Genomic DNA, 20,495 nt, shown 5'->3' on the forward strand with positions numbered 1-20,495 from the left:
ACGGTACCTGTGCCGCGCCCCGGGGCTGGCGGACGGGCGGGGGGTCACCGACGGCAGGGCCTGCGGGCCCACGGAGGACAATGGGCCCCTGTTGTTACCGCCCCAGCGCCACTTTTAGGGATGTGGCTTTCCTCGGAGAAGCTGCGTTCAGCTTCCCTCCGCACAAAGAAAGGTCACGGGGATGCTCGGTTCAAAGAGGGACCCCGGGGTGCTGGCGCCTGGGTACCCAAGGACAAAGGGACTCCACCCGCATCCCTGACACTCACGCTAAACCTCGTGCGCCCACCTCTCCTCGTCCCAACAAGCCAACCTAGCCCGGCGAGGCACCGCGGGCGACTCTCGGAGAAGCAAGGCCACCAGACCGCGCCGCCCCTGCGGGGCCGCGGTCCCCGGCTACTGTGATCCCGGGCTTGGGGGGAGGGTCGTGTTCTGTCAGTTTCCAGCTCGCTCCCCTTGGAGCTGTCACCAAAACCCGGAGAATGGATTTGGCACACTGGAGACGCCCAGGGCTGCCGGCTGAGCGAGCGGGCACACGAACAGCCGACGCTGCAGGTTTTTCCAGTCCATGGGGAGGTGTTTTCTTTCCCGCGGGTCCCTAAAAGGGACTTGACTAAAGCTGGGGCAAACAGGTGGAGGCTGCGCCCGACACGCTACGAGGCGCAAGTAGCGCAGCTGCCTGCGGGGAACGTAAAATTCCGTCCTTGGCGACACCTGTGCCCGCCGGTCATTCAGATGACCGCGGCTGCACGCCCCGCCCCTCCGCCCGGAGGCTGCGCCAGGACCTGGTTAATTAATTTTCTTAATCCGTCTCCGTCTCCTCCTCCTGGAGTCTTTGGCCTGGGGTTTGAGTAGGCGACAGGAAAGGGCGGTGTTTTCCGGCTGTGAGGTCCCAGCCCGAACTACCACCGGCCTGGGGAGGAGGATGGAACCCAGCGGAGTCCGGCGCTCCCGGTCAGGCGTCTCAGGTTGGATGGAAATTTAGGCATAAAGCAGAGACCCTCCAGGGAACCTTGGCTTTCCAGAGAGGGCTCAGCTTTAGGTTATCTCTGCAATTCCCTTGGGTCTGTCTGAAACCTTAGAGGATGCACGTTCAGCCGACGTCGTAAACCACGGCTGACGTTAAGGTAAAGTGAAAAGGAAACGGACACAACTGCTCTGGAAAGCAAAATACTTGGGTGGAGTGTGAAAAGCCTCAAAGAAAATAATAGTTGGCAGGTCAAATGGCCATGAGGTTGGAAGTCACACACAAAACTCAGCTGAAGTGATGTTAGAAATCTGACAAGCAAAACAATCCGTGAAGATAAGAGACAGGGCATTGTTTCTTCCCTGCGAATGGCAGTTGCTCCGAAGTTTCCTTTGGCAGAGACCTGGATTTTACTCCAGATTCCTGAGAGTTTTACTTGGGGTTCATATTTCAAAATATATGTTCTGTTTGGCACTAATGTATATATTTTATGTATGAATTTATTGAAAAAATATTAAATGTTACTGGCCTACTTAGATAAGCATATTTTTATAAATATTTATGCATACTTTTCATTGCACATGGTCTTTTCATGAGTGCACATAGTATGTATGTATATTAAATACCACATGAAAAATTCCTTTTGCACACACAAAAACATCCTTTACACACATGTCTTGTGTGTAGAATTGTTTTCATTTGCTCTTTTGTTAGCTGCTGTTAACACTTTATTTCCACATGACCAACCTTTTTACAGCTTCTGCAAGCATAGAGTGGCAGGTTGTTCGAGGTAGCAATTTTATTCCAAAATCCTATTTTCACTTTTCTGTACCATTCCTCGCTTTCTAGAGACTTTACTTATCTGCCCTTCCTTTATAAGGCTTTGCTTCTGCGCTCTAAACAATTTATCCAGAACCCGCTCCTTCAAGGGCCTGGCGGATTTGATTTATCCTGACTTCTCTGATGCTCTGTGTTATTTGTACTGAACATCTCAATGAGAGAAAACTCTTTCAAACAAATACATTTCCTGTACTATGATGGCTTTTAGGTTTGATGGATTTTGATTTTAGTATGGCAGAGAGAGAAGCTCTTTGCTTTAGGATGATTTTAGGGGTCCTGGGATTCTGCTCTGAATTACAGAAAGGCATAGCCTTGAAAAATTGGTGGTAACCTTAGAAGCCTAAGTGAGACTAAGAAAGTGGATATAGAGAAGATATTTTAATCAGATCTACTTTACACTAATATCTGAAGAGCAAGCATCTGTCAAATCCAATGGTGGGCTATTTTTCTATTAGTCCTGACTGTGGGAGAAGAGCCAAGTGTTAGCAGTATCCATGCTGTAAGACATTAAGTTGGTGGGAATTTGTTACCACCACAGAAAACTCATACTGCAATCTTACTTAATGGGTGGAGAGAACATACCAGTGTATGCAAGCAAGTGCTGATGAGAAATATTCTAGCCTCTTGCCACCAAGCGTGGTCCTGGGACCAGCAGTACCAAGCCTTGCTCCAAAGCCACTGAACTGGAATTTTCAATTTCATGAAATGTAAATGGCTCATGTGCACATCTGATATTTGAGAAGCACTGGTCAAGAGCAGTGGTTCTCAATCTTTTTAAATCAAAGACTCATTTTAAAATCTCATGGGACTTATGAACACTCTTGTCATGAAAATACACACAGAGAAAATACACACATAAACTCTTTCATGTTCAATTTCAGGGTTCCCCTGAACACCAATCTGTCGATGTCGAGGAAGTCCTCTGTAAAAATCTTTGGTCACAGAAGAGCTACTCAATGTCAGCCGGAGGAATTAGGGGAGGATTCTTACAGGAGGCAGAGCTTAAATGAAGCTTTGAAATATGTGAGAAATTGAATAGGGAGAGGAGTCAAGAAGGGCATTTCAGGTGGGAGAAATGCATAGGTAAATGGACCCAGGAGATAAAACAACAAATATCCATTTTTATGTAGAGTAAGGCAGCTGTAGTTTGATAGCAGGCTTTCCTTGCAATTTGTCATCATCGTTTGAACATCCAAAAAAATGAAGCTGGACTGTGGACTCAGTGGTCCTTCCACTTCAGGGGCACCAGGAGCCCTAGAACATATGGTTTCATGTAAGACCTCATTTCCCATTAGTAGCTTTCCCTCTTACTCACTAAGCCCTGGGCACATGGCCTTCACGCTTTTCTAGGAATTCCAGCAGTGCTTGAGGCACTCCATATGTCCTGCCTCTTCTTCCCCAGGTAACCAAAAGATTCCATGAAGGTCTTTATTCAAAAGAGACTTCAGGGAAGAGGCCATTTCTCTAAAACAGCAGCCTTTCCCACATTCCCTTTCCCTGCTTAAAGCAAGAAGAATTTCTTCATTACCTGACATTATATGTATTTATAGATTCATTTGTGGTCCGTTTTCTCTAAACTGTGGACTTGGTGAACTATTGTATCTTCCATACCTAAAATGAGGCCTGGCACATAGTAGGTATCGATAAACATTTATTGAATAAATGACTCCTTGACTACAATCATCAATGAATTAAGAGCTGTGTTCACAAACTCCATAGCTCCAGAAATAATATATTCAACATTCCTGAAATATACCACACGTGTGCTGAGACTGAATTTTCAACCACTTTTTTTTCTAGTCTAGCAAACAAGAAAAACTAAACACATGGAACATTTTAGTTCTAAAATTTAAACATTTTAAAATAAAACTTACAAAAAAATGTCTTTATAGTCCATGTATAATGCATAACTATTTCTCTGCTGTCGAAGCTGAAACATACCCATGTGTACTCAGCTGGGGTTTTCCTCCAAAATGCCACATTCAGACTGAATTTGTGTGCGCATGTTCTCGATTATCCCCCTAAGTTAGATTTAAGGAGAAATGGAAGGTTAGAACAGTTTGAATGAGTATGTCCTTGAAGCTGGAAGATTCCCCTCCTTGCTACCCAATTAGAATGTCATCACTCCAGGAAATAAAGTTAACCCTCTGCTAATGAATTTGGTTGAACAATTGCCAAAAGCTAAGGAATTTTCTAAGCGGTGACTTCCTTATAAATAAAGAACTTCAGATCACATCTTACTTTGGAGATTTCAGTTCTGCCTTATCAAAGGCAGCAGGAAACAGTATATATGAAACTATGTGCACATGTAGAAGGAGTCCTAGCATGTAGTTCTGAGCAAGTTAGCCAGTCACTCACAGTAACCACCAAATCTTTGGGCTCTTTTGGCATTTAAATTAGCTTTTGAACACAGGCAGCACCAATTTTATTTGCGGATAAGACCTTCAAATATAGATGCATACTTGATCCTGACTGTGGACTGGAAACAAATGACTATTAAATAACATTACTTTATATAGCCTCCATGTTTTAAATTACCCTTTAACATTCATCTTATTTCTTGTTTGTCTTTTGTTGTTTGTCCGTGTTTGGTAGATAAGGCCCTTTTGAGTGATTTACTCTTCGCCTCTTTCCAGAAGGGATTTGAGGCAACTTAAAATGCTTCCGTGTATAATGAGTCATTCCTATTATATTCTTGTCATGTGCTCATTCTCTAGATACCTGTATGTCTCCCTCTTTAGCTTTTTTCAGGCCTCTGCTTAACTGTTAGCTCCCCGGAGGCCTTGCAGACGACCTATATAAAATATCACCCATGGCCCTTTTTATCTTTTTATCGCCTTTATTCTTCATAACAATTATCACCCAACATATTGTATATTTATTTATTTATTATCTCCTCCACCCCATTCCACTGGAGCATAAGCTCTATGAGGGCAGAAACTGCCTTATTTTATTCACTGCTACATCCTACTACATCAGTGCTTAGCACATAGTAAGGACTTAATAAATATTTGTTTAATGAATGAATGAATGAATCCTCAGTGCTTAGAATAGATACCTGGCACATGATATATATTTGCTGAATACGACAGTCCTTTAATGAATGAACTAGAGAAAGGTCTGTGATTCATTCAAGGGTCATGCAGATAATAATAACTTGGTTTGCATAGATTTTAGTCTCTACTAATTCCTTCTCTGAAGCCTCTTCATTTGTATACCTGGTAGCAAATCCAGACTGTTGAATTGTCGAAGTTTCCTTGTTCATCTAATTTAGTATCTGTCAAAACGAACATGTAGAGCTATGACAATTTTTTCACTTAATGTTCTGGGTTAGAGAGAAACAAGATCAAAAAAGAGGGGAAGACAGGGCTACAATGATACTCCCATTTCTTTTGCTCCCTTACATTCATTCATGCACAAAGGAAGGACATGTACCCATATACCTTCCCCCAACACATGTACAAAACATACTCATACCCTGCAGGTATATGTCTTCACTGTCTCTGCCTTTCTTTTCTTTTTTTTTTTTAATACCTACAGCACCTGGTATTCCTAGGTGGTCTCCCATCCATCTCTGCCTTTCTTGTGCCACCTTTATTGTGTTGTCTAGTGTCAGAAGTCCCTGTGCATGAAGGATAGACCATCTTTTCAGGAGTTTATTACAGGTCACTTAATTTGTGCTCACACAAAGAACGATGAAAGATGCAGTGGGGGACACCCAGGACTGTCATAGAGAACGTTTTGTAAGGGTATTTGAAAACCACATCCGACAATAGTCTCCATGCTTAGGGCCCCAAGGTCACTGAAGCTCAGGGCCAGGATCTTTAGCTGCCACTTGCCCTGCTGTTGGTCCAGACTCTCGAGCACATTTCTCCCACCAGGTGTGGTGGATACTCCAAAACCCATCTACTAGTTTTTGTTGTCAATTCTCTAGAAACTATGGTTGTGGTATTTTCCTCAAGAAGAATAATAGATGGGTATGTTTGTGTCCTTGAGAGTGCTTTGAGCTGCCTGACTACTGACTGAACAGGTTGAAGCAGGAAAAAAAACACATTCAACACATATTTATCGAGTGCCCACTCTGTGCCAAGGAATTGGGCCAATAATGTTGGCACTCCTCTTGGGCTGACCTATATTTCTCTTCTCTTTCCAAACCTGCTTGACTGAATGTGGAAACTGCATTCTAAAGGCCTTCATCTTAACCCTCCAGAAACATCTAGGTGCCTCTGACTGTAGTCTGGCCACTTGTCTGAGCAGGACATGTTATGTAAACAAGGCACTCGGATAATAGTCAACACGTGGTGACCCTAAGCTTTGCACCTTCACCCAGAAATGCTGTGAATACTGAATGCTGAGCTGCTTCTGAGGTAGTTGTCTCCTTTGCAGGCCTTTATTAAAATCTCCGTTCCTAGAGTGGTCTAAGACTTCCATTTTGGTTTGTAAAATCCCATCTTTAAATTGGTTTTCATTGTGGGTCTGTCTAGAAAGCAAAGATAAGAATTTTGCACATTCATTCTATTAAGTTGTACATCTTAGGACCTTCTGCACAAATCTGCTTGCTAGTGAATATGACCTAACATTCTTATTGTCATTCGAGGTATATTTATTGAACACCAGAGTATAAGGCACTATGACAGCTACTCTAAAAGATGCAAAGGAGAATACACTTCCCACACTTATGCAGTTTAAAATTTGTAAAGATCATAAAAGAAGCGCACAAGTGTTATTACAAGACAGTATATGATAAATGTCATCAACTCCATGATGTTTTCCAAATGCCAAATGGGGACACATATTCTGATATGTTATCTGACAATGAGACAACATGTATCTAAATTGAGACCATCTGGATTATCTGCAGTGGATGGTCCAAAATAGTGATGTTTCATTATACATTAGTGGTTTTGAAGTTTTTCCCTTTTTAAATGGAACTGTAAGGAGCTGATGTCTGTTACAGGCACAAACACAGCTGTTCTGGCTGAGCTGTATTGGGGAGCCCTTTCCCTCTTAGCCCTCCACCCATTTACCACGGAGTTTCTTGAAACACCTTCCTGACTATCATAGGCTCCAAGAAACGTGTTGAAACCATGGCAAGATAATCAGTAAGTAGAGAGACTGCTTCTGGTTCGAGAGATGGGAATGGCCTGACAGAAGAGGTGGCACTTAAAGTAGGCCTTATTATAGGTGATCATTGGACTTTTTATTGCATAGGGCTGGGGCATGTGGTGTGAATGCCCCTACACTAGGCACAGATCTTCACGACCCAGTAAACAGCCTCCACAGAGGGTGCCAGTGAGGATCCAGCACTTGAAAATTTGATTCAATTAAAAACCATATTTGTTAATTTTTTTCTTTATTTTTTAGAGTAGTGTTAAGTTCACAACAAAATTTCCCTTGAATTTATGGTGGTGAAGGATCTGAGGTTCATCTCCGGCCCTCTCTGACCTTCTCTTCCTCTCTCTTTCTCCTCCTTCCTCTCTCACCGTAAGGGACTTTTTGTCTTCCATATTTCAGCTCAGAGCCCTAGCTCCTCTGGATATTTGTCCGTTGCCAGCAGCACTTACAATGGATTCTAATATTTATTTCTTTAGCAATCGACCCCAGAAGCACACACGCAGGACTGAAACAATGGGTGAACACTGCCATCCTCAGGGAATGCTGTGCCTTCTTCCAAGGAAGGCAGGTCTGGGAAGGAGGGTACACTCAGGAGCCATGGAACCAATGAACTAGAACCCTAGTCCTTTAGCATAGTGTTCTGGCTAATCAAAGTTTTATACCACCTGGTGTATAGTTAACATTGCTTGGGAGGTGGGCTGCCTACTCTGTGGTTCATGCTGTCATTAAATATTCATATATAAGGATTAGGATGGAGGAATGACCAAGTCTAAGACACCATTCTCTTCCTTAATTGCTTTATTTTCCCTTGTCAGGCCAATGACCTAGTTAGCTATGAAGGAAATGGGGGATTGTAAAAAACTCAAAGGTGGAAGTTATAACCAGATTTCGTGTGAGGGTTTGTGCAGAAAATTCGATTCAATTAAAAACCATATTTGTTAATTTTTTTCTTTATTTTTTAGAGTAGTGTTAAGTTCACAACAAAATTTCATACCAGAAAGTACAGAAAGTGCAGAGAATTTTTACAAACACTCTGCCCCTACCCCTGCTATTCACGTCCTGCCCCATGGGAACCCACTATCCCCCTGCCCTAATGAGCTGAAGGCCAGATAACAAACAAGAGACGCCCCTTCCCACCATGCCCCAGAACCCACAGAAATTATTCAAACTGGCCAGTCCTAAACCTGCTTGCCTTTCCCAAGGAAACCATGGTATAGTCTCTTGCTCATGTTTTCCCCTTGCTTCTTCCTTAGAATGGGCCCTGGTGCATCTTCATGTGGTCCTATGTCATGTGCAGTGCCTCCTGTTTCCAGGGACCTATGACCGTAAAAACTTCTTTTGTGATAGTCTTTTCCATGTCTATATGTTGTACTACACTTGATTAACACAAATCCCAGATACTCTTAGAAAAAGGAGCTGTCAGGGTTTCTAGGATTGTCCCCTCTACCCAGATGACACCCCTCTCTTCCAGTTTTGAGCATGTTTTTCATTTTGGTTTAGAATCGATATTCTCCTCTGTTCTGAAGATTACTTTATGCATCTCTCTCTCTCTGTCTCTGTCTCTCCGTCTCTCTCATTTATGTTATATAAAGCATTAGGACATACATCTCTTTTTTCTTTCTCTCTCTGTTTTTTGAGGAGAGAGAACATAGGAGCTAAAGTTAAATATAGGAAACAAATTGATAGTTTCTACACCCCATTTATGATATGATCCCAAAAAGACATACCTCTTTTGTGGCCTGAGTTATTTAAGAACTATTCTCAATACCAGTGACTCAGATTTCTTGTTTAGTTTTTAAGTTTTACTCGCCATTGCTGACAAACTTAATATTTTTGAAAGTAGTCAAACAATGAGATACTATCATTCACCTATTAGAGTGGTTAAAATCCCCAAATCCTGACAATGCTATTCGCTGGCAAGGATGTGGAGCAACTAGAACTCTCATCGAATTGCTGGTGTGGATTCAAAATGGTAACATCAACTTTGGAAAATGGTTCGGCAGTTTCTTACAAAGTTAAACATAGTCTTACCATAGGACCTAGCGATCACACTCCTAAGTATTCACCTAACTGAGTTGAAAACTTATTTCCACACAAAAACCAGCATGAGAATATTTATAGCAGTTACATTGATAATTGCCAAAAACTAGGAGCAACTTTTAATCAGTGAATGGCTAAAGAAACCGTGGTACATTCATGTAGCAGAATGAGCTATCAAACCACACAAAGATGTAGAGGAATCTTAAATGCGCATTGCTAAATGAAAGAAGCCAGTCTTAAAAGGCTACATACTATATAATTCTGCTTATATGATGTCTTGGAAAAGGCAAAACTCTTATAGAGATGGTAAATAGATTAATGATTGCCTGGGACTTGGGATGAGAGAAAAGTTGTCTAGCTAAATCTGTTTTTAACGGTGGTGAAACTATTCTTTAATGTGCTGTAAAAATGGTAGATCCACGATACCCTACACTTATCAAAACCCAGAAAACTTTATAGCACAAAGAGTGAGCCTTAATTATGCATATTTTAAAAATCCTTCAGGAGGTTGTAGGATTCTAGGATGGAGTGCAAAATATGACAAAAGAATCTAACTGTATTATAAATTCATGAACACTCTTATTGATAGGGGGAGAAAGGGTAGGAGAAAAGTGCTGACCTAAGTAAATCTGGAAATAAATGGAGTCTGTAAAATTAAAGGCAAAAGAAATTGTATATAAGCACTCTAGTTTATAAAATTATTTTCTACAAACTTATGGGCTAACAATTATGTAAGCATTCTACAGTACACCGGAATGGAGCAATGAAGTAATGTATGGCTGGTGAAGGATGGAAGCCATGTTTCTCATTGTAAGGAATAAGATGTAGACAAGCAAGGGGAAAAGGCTAGAATGATTCATGTGGTACTGGGTTAGAGTCAGAGACATGAGTATGAACCCATATTTAGCTTAATACAGGTACAGATAGTTTTTAGATGGAAATATTTATAGATACATGTGTACATACATGGGTTAATATGCACTTATGCATATTCTTTCTCTGCCACCTGAGAAAACCTAGAAGCAACAGTACCCCAGGAGCATCCAGCACACCCAGATGCTGGTCTCCAATACCAATCTCCAGTGAACGAACCAGAGCTACTTGGAGAAATATCTGATTCTAGGACTTGGGGAAGAAATAAACAAGACGAGTCTGAACATCTTGTAATTCCAGAAAGTAAAGAAGCACTCAATGAAACCCCACAATGACTGATGTATTTTCAGGGACACAAAAGCCAACTGAAAAGCTCTCGATGGTCAAAGCTGGAACAATTTGAGCAACAAAATAAAGTAGTATTGGGTTTTAACCCAAAGCATAAAATAAATATTCATGAATCTATACTGTTATAAATAAATGATTGAATAAATAAATAAATGGGGATCAATAGCAAATCTCCTTTGCAGAAGAATTCCAAATAACTTATGTAACTATTTTGCTGTCAAAGACATAGATTATAACTCCCACTTCTTAATTGTGGGCTGCATAAAGTGATTTCCTTTCCAAGAATATAACAGGAAAAGGTAAGGGAAAAGTAACTTTATGATGGAGAATCTTGACAAACACTACTTCAGCTAGGTAATCAAGGTCAACATCAACATCATAAATCATGTTGATAGTATGCAGCCTTGATATGATGTGATGAGAGGGGCATTTTATCTCTGTGGTACTCCCTCCCCCACCCCCCCAACTCATAGCCATGTTCTGATCACAGGAAAAACATCGCACAATTCCTAATAGAGGGGTGTTCTACAAAATACTTGATCTGTATTCCTCAAAACTGCTAAGGTCATCAAAATCAAGGAAAGCCATAGAATGTGTCGCAGTGAAAAAGAGCCTAAAAAGACATGACAACTAAATGTCATGTGCTATGCTTTAATTTCAGCTATAGTCTATATTGCTATATAACTTCAATATACAAAATACTGCTGGCTTTGGAACACGGTCTGGAAATGGATGACTTGAGAGAATCCTGATGAGCCTAAACTCGTAGGTATCAATAAATAGGTGAGTGGATATCTTGAAATGTTGACAAGAAACTCCTCTCACTTTAGCCCTGTACTGGCAAGTGTATATCTGGTTGTCTTTGGAATCTTCTAGAAATTATATAGACTTTATTGTCCCCCCACCCCTAAAAAAATGGGCAGTGGGGATGTTCTGAAGTCTATTCTGATGGCCTCTGGTGGTCATAACTGCCTGGAGGACGTGCAGGATGACAGGGAAAGTAACCTCTCCACATAGTAAGTAGTTGAAGGATTTCTCTTGGTTTAAATACTAACCCTGGCACCACCTCTCTTCCCCTCTCCTTCACACAAATCTGTGTTTTCCATTCATTCGACACATGTTTAGAGAATGGTTAATATGTGTAAGATCAGTGCTAGAAAGTGTGAATAACACAAAGTTGAATTAGACATGAATCTTTCTAATCTTCCTTGGAGGAACTGATAGTCTAATTGAGGAGATAACGTTTGAACAAATAAGGAAACAAAGTAGAGGGTGATTATTGGAAAATAGTGTTACTAAGCAGATAGGAGAAATATTCCATTTTTTTTCCTCCTGCCCAGTAAAATCAATGAGATCACATGAGGCTATTTGCCTGTCAGTTATATTTCTGGTTTAAAATTATAAAAGGCCAGAGGGGGAGGGGAGAGGTAGATGGGTAAAGGGGGTCAAATATGTGGTGACAGAAAGAAATCTAACTATGGGAAGTGAACACACAGTGTAAATATATATGCCTTACTGTTAAAGTGTACAGCTGAAACATATTGGATTTTGTTAACCAATGTAACCATAAAAATTAATTAATTTTTAATTTTAATCCACACACTAAATAAATAAAATAAAAAATAAAAGTATAAAAGGCTCCTTTTATACCTTTTCCCCAGATCCAGTTAGTCACCAAGTCAAATTGATTGGACCACTTTATGTGGCTTCTCATAGCCATCAGGATAAAATAGAAAGTACTTAGCTGACTAAAACAAACAGGCAAAAAATTCTCATGGACTGGACTTTGCCTACTTTGCCACTTCATCTTCTAAACCATCCTCAGGTTCCAAACTTATTGAGTTACTGGTGGTAATCAAAACTGCCATGGTCTTTCACCTCTCGGTGTGGCAAGTGCTGTCTTTCCTTTTTGGAATGTGCTTCTTTCTGCCCTCCATCTGACTATCACCTCATACCCTTCCAGCCTCACTTTCCCTGTAGGAAGTGAGGTTCTATCTCCTGGGCTACTATCCCTCCTCTGTGTTATTACAGCTCCTTGCTCATGGCTCCATTCCATTTCTTATCTCCTGGAATGTGCTCCCCCTTCACGCACTCTTACTCATCCTTCAGGACTCCCTCTTGGTAGCCCTCCTCCCTTTAGTCAGGGTTAATCTTCTCTCTATTTATTCCTTTATTAAAGTCCTGGGTAACATCTGACTTCCATTAGTTGCTGGCATATTTTGTCTTTTTCACCTGACAGCTACCCATTTCAGAATAGGCAGCTTACCTCCATCTTTTACTTTAGCACAATGCCTGGCATGACACCTGTTAAGTTAATTACCTTTTCTGTGGTTACTTGGGCCTCTAGGCAACCAAACATCTCACGGCAGATGCAGAGGCTGCCCAGCTGGCTTCGTTTCTGGTTATTCTAACAGGCGGACTGTGCCAGTCTTATATGATTTGCTAAGCCACAAACAACCAGGAAATGAAACTTACATCATGTTTATTTCTCCTCTCTTGATACCTGTTCTGCAATCATGAGCAAACAGAAGGCATAAATTCAGACCAGACTCTGAAATATAAAAGGGCTACTTGTCAACTGCACCATTGTTTTCTGCTGGAGTTAGCAGAGCAGGCTTGGCCTCACATTCCTGGGACATGAATAATATCAGTTGTGATTACACTTCAGTATCTCATCCATCACCAGCCTGTGAACATCGAATATCACCTAATTAGGAGATGTGAAAGTCCTGTTGCTGGAAATGAGCTCCTAGGAAGCGCAGGTCCACACGCCTCTCTGGAGATGAGGACTCACTGAGGCACACTCGCAGGTTTGGGTCCCATAGGGCTCAGCGGCAAACTCACCAGTCCAGTTCACATTCCTCACACAATCACCAGTAAGCCAGGATCAGACACCTTGAATTCCATCCCATATTACACTTCTCCGCAAATGCATTGCAAAGGAGATATATCAAGACTGATAAATCTGTTGTTGATTTCAAATGGATATTAAGGTATTAACTAAGTGGTTAACTCTGCCTAACACATTTTTGTTGTTGTTGTCATTCATTTACTGGTTTTGACTGGCCTTAAATAGGAACTCTGAACTTGTTGATAATTGGCTTCTCAGTTTTTAGACTTCTTCTAAGCTTGTTTGTCTTTTCCTACATAGCTCTTAAAATGTGCTTAAGGGCTTCATTCTATCTTCCAAAGTGCGGAGAGCAGAGAACTAAGGATGTCTGCAGACTTCATTATGAAGGATGAGACAACATCCTTACTGTTCCTTTACATGAGAGAAAAAGTGCAGCCTCCTCTTTGTACAAAAGGCTACTGCGCCTGAATCCCCCCTTGTCATGCGTGGACTTAAACTTTTTGCATTCATTATTCACCCTTTGTCCAGGCACTCATCTGACACTCTCTGAGTACCTGCTGTATTTTTTTTTTAAATTTTTTTTACAAAAGTTTATTCTCACATGTACAACAGTCTCCAAAACAACTTCGTTCTAGCTATAGGTGGCAACAGATGTTATGGCAGGGAATCCGGATGTTAAAACCAGAATGGAATTAAGTATCGCCATTGCCCCAGGCACAAGGAACAGCTCATTTTTTGCCAGATTTCTTAATTCCACCTGTGGCCAGGGGGCCCTTCCCCGTGGCCTTCGCTTTTAACTCCTCGAGTTTCTTCTGCTCCTCTTTCTGCTTCTGCTTGAACACCTTATCTTCCTCGTCCATCTCCTTGGCCTGCTTCTTGGGCTGTTTCAGGGGCTTCTTCTTGCCACCCTCGTGGCCGGACATGGCGCCTGCCGCCCCTTCCCCAGACCCTGCCACCCTGGCACCCAGCATTTACAGAGTAACTGATAGGAGCAAAGAGACCGGTGGCCACAAGGCAGTGAGAAGGATTCACCTGCTCTGGGAGTGAGCACCTGGCCAAGCACAGAGTCCCAATGGACTGATTTAACTGATAATTGATTCTTAATGCTACTGGAAAGTTTGTATGTGTGTGTGTGTGTGTGTGTGTGTGTGTGTGTGTGTGTGTGTGTGTGTGAAAGCACCCTCTGCTCACTTAACGTACATTCCTGTAACCTGTACCCTGCCCTGATAACGTGTGCACTTCAGTGTCATGCTCCAAGGTTCTTTTGCTGCTGCATGGGGTTTCAGGGATGATCGCTGGAATTGATTTGTCTTAAATGGTGGTTAAGCCACCCTAGAGTATCACGATAGCCACCTATTTCCAAGTGTCCTCTGTCCTCATTTCATAGAATAAGGCTTCCCTTGGATTCCCATTCTAGGTTTCTAGTCTATCTTTCTGTAATTTTTAATGCTGTGTTCTCTTCCTAAGGGATAGCAACTGGCTTTGGTAAAGACCCGCCCCCCCCCGCGCCCCATGAAATACTGGGATGGTGAATACCACCCACTCCATTTTGTTCACTAGGCTCAGACCACGAGTGAGGATATCCTGCTACTTTTGCCTTCTAACCTGGTGTTTGCCTGTATTGTGTCCAAATATTTCTTAATTCCCTTCATTGCCCTACCCTACCTGCTTATTAGAATTTCTGTGCTCACCCTAGCCCCAACCTGCCTCAGCAACACCACCCCTGCTCATAACTTGTCTTGCTGCCATGCCTTACTGAAGAATCATAAAATTTAACAGGGAGGATATTGTTGTTGTTACTACTCTTGTTTTACTGTTAGGGAAACTGAGGCTTGGAAGAATTAAGTGACTTGGCCAGAGAAATGTCTAATACACAGCAGAGCCAGGCTACCTAACCTAGGTCCCCTGTCTCTAAATAGTTGCTCTTTGCCCAAATCTGCACTATTTATTCTAAAAATCTTAAGGGTGGTTTTGAAACATAAATGTGATTAAAAGGTGAAAATATACAAAAACAAATGTTTTATTGTCATTATCATCAGCAAGTGGGTTCCTCCAGTCTGCAGTAATACGTTATCTTCTGGTCTATCCAGGTCTTTGAAACAGAAAAGCTTCGGCTTCCTACAAAAAGTGAAGCTTGCATGTGGGTGGGAAATGACTACAATGTTTACAGATGCCAGGTGTGAACTAGTGTTTCAAAGTTTATTTGTGGTTATTTAGAATGAAGGCCTCATTTTCCCAAACAGAGAATGTTATAAATGGTGATCAAATTCTTAGGTTATCCCAGGAAGCTTGTTTAATTAGGAATGCAGCTGTTGTACCTTCCTAGTTCATAAGGTAGCTAAAGTAAGGCATTTATTATGTCATTGCAACATAACCGTCAAAGCCCCGATCAATTAAATAATGTTTCTTTTGAGTCTATAGAACTGTCTCCCGACAAGGGTGGTGATGTTGTCACTGTTGGCTCTAGAGTGCATAGGGGTGGTTGGGAAATTTCCTGAATTTTAATAGCTCAGAGAGCTGGTGTGTCATGAGAAGTGAGAAGGTATTCTAAGAGAGCATTTAGGTGGCTTGCAGAAAATGTGCAGATGTGGAGCAGAAAAGGGGCCAGGAAAAGAGAAATTCCAAGAACAGCAAAATAAAGGTGTGAGCAGAAGAGTTGGAAAAAATCAGTTATCTAAGGATGAGAAATAAAATCTGACAAGAAAAGGGGAACTAATAAAGAGACTTTGAGAATGTAGATTTAGAAGGTTAGGGACTTATAATATGAGAGAAAAAAATGATTTTGTCTTTTTTTTAACTAATTCACTTAAAAAATTTTTTAATTATTTAATGTCACCACATATTTGACCCCTTTTACCCCATCTACATCCCTTCTCCTCCCTCCCCGCCACCTTCTGGTAGAAGATGATTTTGGCAGAAGATAATTTTGAATGGCTTTGGATAGAGCAAGCTCAGCTTTAGAGAAACGTATTAAAGAAAAAGCTATCTGAATAAAGCTCATGTAACTTAACCCTAATTAGGTGCAACAAATAGGCTGCCAGGTCAGCCATGGATTCCTACTGGTGGGGGACAGGGTAAAATCCAGGGGGAACATGAGGTCTGAGGACTGACGGGAAAGGGCCCTGCTGGAAAGCGAAATCCAGTAAAATGGGGAAAAAGCAATTGCAGAAAATGGCTTGGGTGGAATGTGCACCTCTCTGTTAGTCTTTGCTCTATTTCCAATACTAGAATGGGAGGAAATCTTGACTAGAATAGGATGTGGTCCAAGATAAAGAAAGGCAAGATAAAGAGTAGCAATTAACTTGACTGCACTGTTATCCTCAAGGATGCCAAAATGGGCTTCTCTGTGGGTTGGTTTGTTTGCAAAAACCTGGACAAGGCCTGGAAACAAAAGAATGGGAAAGGGAGATTGATATCTCTTTGTCCATAAGGTAAAAATGCTATCTCCTTTGTGACCTGGGGGGCAAGCTCTGCAGATCATGTTGCCTTTAGGGAAATGTTTCTCTTCTTTAAAAGGGATTTTGTCTGTACTTGTCCTGGGAGAGATGGGTGTGTATATTGTTTGACTGAAGGTCCAAACTGTTGTTCTAGATTGAACAACTCAGTCTTTGGAGGGAGAGACTGCTGTGGCCTCTTATGTCTCATGGCTTGCCCTGACTGGAGGTAGAGGGTGGTACTTTAGGATAAGACCAACTCCCTTAAGTGGTGGGATAACGTTTCCTAGAGAAATGCAGAGATTTACATGAGGGATGGAAGAATGTTCTTTCTCTGTTTCTGAGGAAGAACAGGGCAGAAAGGCTAGGGACCAGCAGACTCAATGAGAGGATCTATGTGAAGAATTTAATTTGTTCTTTAATTTTTTTCATAGACCCTGGGAACAGTGATGGTTAGGGTCATTTTTAATATTAAAAATTATAACTATTCTTGTCCCTAAATCCTCAGTCTAGTCCGCATCCTTATGTTGTTGATAGAATGGGGTGAAACAAGAGGTGTGATAGTAGAAGAGAATGTTACCTTCTGCTGAAGTCACTGTGATAGCATCAGAATTATAGGGAAGGGACCGAGCCTCTGAGATAGATCTAAGTGGAGAACTAACACTGAGTAGCCAGAGGCTGAAGGTGGAGCTAACAGAGGCAAACCAAGTGCTGGACCTCTTCAAGGACAGATAAGAATTGGAGTGAACTCTAATGAGGAAAGTGCCCACTGAGATTACACAAAATGGAAGCTTTTCCATCTACTCTTCCATTAAAATGTTGGAAGAGCAGATTTCTCAGGATCCTAGGTAGCTTAATGTACATGGCTGTGGCTTCCTCGGAAATGCTATACAAGTATTCTAGAAAGGATGAAGATGAATGGAGAAGGTGGGAACCAGAGGGATTCATCAGAGGAACCCTAACAGAAGCCAGTGGGGAAGTCAAGTCAGGAAATCTTTCTACCTCATCAGTCACTATGGCAAGGTGGAAAAAAAATGCATCTATAAAGATGTAGGATTTTGGCAGGACTAGAAATTGCCATTTTCATTCGCCATCTACGAATATTATTTATTGTGTGTTGCTTTCTATTAATTAAACTTGTATTTAAATAATCTTGTGGTGAGAGAGTTGGCAAGGGAAACACCAGTTCTTTAGTTCATTACAGGGCTGTTGGCAGAATATTCCAGGAATAATAGTATTCTATGAAAATTATTAACTAGAGAATTTGTGAAAGGATTTGCTGTGGTGGGTGTATCTAGATGAGGAATTTTTCAGTAGCTGTGAAGTTCTCAAGAGATGGGATAGCTGAAGAAGTAAGAGTTAATGGTTTTGGCTGTGGGAAGAGGACATGGAGCCTGAGATAGTGTTGTCACTGCAAAATTAGAAGAAGGTTTTGGCAATGCTTCCAACCATATCATATAATTAGGCAGGAGGCTTGGTGGAAGACTGGGAATTTGGCCTTACTTGTATTCCATTTGAAACTTAGATTTAAATTTCTGTTTGAATTTTGCTCCATCTATTCCTCTAGCCTTTGAAAATGGAATAATTTATCTTCACATATGAGTTTAGTTCCATCAAAATCTTCTCTTCTTTTTGGATAGGGGGACAGGACCCTAATCCAGCCCCATAGACCTCATATCTGAGCTGGTGATTCATTGCTTTCCTCAACTCGGGAGCTTGTCCTCAACTCTAGCACCCACTAACATGACTGTGTAAGTGGCTTTTATCTCATACCCTCTCTCTAATCCTACATCTGTATTTGTCTGCAGGACAATGTTATTTGAATGTCTTTATGCATTATATTTAATTTGTTAAATAAACTCATATAGTTCTCTTCTATTAGTTACCTTTCATAGTTTGTTTTTTGTTTTTTGTTTCATTATTGTCAAGAGAAACACTGGCTTTTTCTGTTTTCCTAAATAAAAATTTAGGGCCTTTTTGACACCCAACATCCAATCCTTTAGCAATTCTGCTAATTTCTTTTTACATAATGTCTTACAGATTTCCTTTATTCAGGTCTTTTTTTTACCCCTAGTTAGACTTGTACAAAAACCAAGATAATTTTTATGTTTCCCATCTCAACCTTATGTATTACATAGTACAGTCAGCAGGTAGCTGAATCATCTTCAAACATGGTTTTCCAATTTTTTTCCCAATATTGTTTACCTATTTTATGCCAGGACAGTCACTTGGAAATAAAGAAATAGAGTCTCTTGCAACAACACGTTTCCATAAAGCAAATTAGCTCATGTATAACTGATAAATAGAAGAATAATATCAGAATGATGCAAAAGTCATATTGGTTTATGTGCTTTTCCATATATTAACATTTTGTGCCACTAAATAATAGAATTGTATTCTTGGAAACCAAAGGACATTATCACAGCTGAATGTAACAAGCTAGTACAGCACACGACGCCCAATTACTGCATGATTCGCGCCTCCCTCAGTTTGGCTATATGCTCTGTCTTGGAAGGACTTATCTTGAAAGGGTTTATTATTGAAATGGTTCTTGATCTTTGTGTATTTGATTTTAAAAAATTAAGCTCTTTTATTTGGGATAATTGTAGACTTACATGCAGTTGCATAAAATAACACGGCAAGATTCCATGTGCCATTTACCCAATTTCCCTTGGTGGTAACGTCTTTCAAAACTATAATATGATATCACAGCTGGGGTGTTGATGTTGATGCAGTGAAGGCACAGAACACTCCCCTCACTTCAAAGACCCTTCTATTGCCCTTTTACAGCCATGCTCACTTCCCTTCCCGCTCTCCTTCTTGGTCCCTATAGACACTAATCTGTTCTCTATTTCTATAATTTTGTCATTATAAGAATGTTACATAAATGGAACCATACAATTATGCAACCTTTGGGATTGGCTTTTTTTGATGCAGCACAGTTTTCTAGAGATTGATTCCAGCTCTGTATATATATCAGTAGTTCATTCCTTTTTATTGCTGAATAGTATTTCGTGATAGGGATGAACCAGTTCAACTATTCACTTTTTGAAGGACATCTGGGTTGTTTCCAGTTTGGGGTTATTATGAATGAAGCTGCTATAAACATTTGTGTACAGGCTTTTGCATGAACGTAAATCTTAATTGCTCTAGGATAAAATGTCCAAGAGTGTAATTGCTGACTTATACTAGTTTCGTGTTTAGTTTTTAACAAACTGCCAAATTGTTTTCCAGAATGATCATACCAGTTTACATTCCCACCAGCAATCCAGTTTTTCTACATCCTTGCCAGTATTTGGTGTTGTCACTATTTTTTATTTTAGCCATTTGGATAGTAGTGAAGTATATCTCATTGTGGTTTTAATGTGAATTTCTCTAGTGCTTAATGACATTGAACTTCTTATCATGTGTTTATTTGCCATTGGGATGTCTTCTTTAGTAAAAACACTCTTTGTCCTATCTTTTCCCTTTTTTTCTAATTTAATTTTCCCCACCTTGTGCTCTGTAATTTATAATCTTTTTTTCATCCTCTCAACAGAGTCTTTTGTAGAGTAAACATTTTTAATTTTGGTGAAATCCAATTAATCATTTTTTTAAAATTCAAACCTGACCCCTCTGCCTATTATTGTGTGCCTTTGGGCAAGTTATTTAATCATCCTATTAAGTAACTTAGTTTCCTTATCTGTAAAATGGGGATAAAAATAGAAGACATCTGTTTTAATTTTCTAAAGCTGCTATAACAAATTACTACAAACTTGGCTTAAAACAACAGAAATTTACTCTCTCACAGTTTTGCAGACCAGAAGTCTGAAATTAAGGTGTCAGCCAGGCTGCACTTCCTCTAGAGGCTCTAGAGTGGCATTTTATTCCTTGCCTCTTCCAGTTTCTGGTGGCTGGCAGCATTTAACCCACTACAACATTTCTTAGGATTATTCTGAGGATAAAATCATTTTTATAAAACACTTACTCTAATGTCTGACATAGTAGTAAGTGTTTTCAGCTAGATGATTTATTACTATTATTATTATTA

The 20,495-nt window shown here is 40.6% G+C and overlaps 1 protein-coding gene and 1 long non-coding RNA gene across 2 annotated transcripts in view; one reads left to right on the forward strand and one right to left on the reverse strand.

Annotated features, from left to right (window-relative positions):
* Window positions 1–194: 194 nt before the first annotated feature.
* LOC112478499 overlaps window positions 195–20,495 on the forward strand; it is a 63,625-nt gene continuing 43,324 nt past the window's right edge. The window contains exons 1-2 of the long non-coding RNA XR_003045873.1: window positions 195–1,124; window positions 10,842–10,963. This is a non-coding gene — a long non-coding RNA (uncharacterized LOC112478499). The remainder of the gene's footprint in view (window positions 1,125–10,841; window positions 10,964–20,495) is intronic.
* Window positions 13,607–13,982, reverse strand: TMA7 (translation machinery associated 7 homolog). Its single transcript, XM_025045809.1, has one exon. The coding sequence runs from the start codon at window positions 13,952–13,954 to the stop codon at window positions 13,760–13,762; it is 195 nt and encodes a 64-aa protein (XP_024901577.1). The 5' UTR covers window positions 13,955–13,982; the 3' UTR covers window positions 13,607–13,759.

This window comes from Pteropus alecto, unplaced genomic scaffold (genome assembly GCF_000325575.1).
Source record: "Pteropus alecto unplaced genomic scaffold, ASM32557v1 scaffold61, whole genome shotgun sequence".
Lineage (NCBI taxonomy): Eukaryota > Metazoa > Chordata > Mammalia > Chiroptera > Pteropodidae > Pteropus > Pteropus alecto.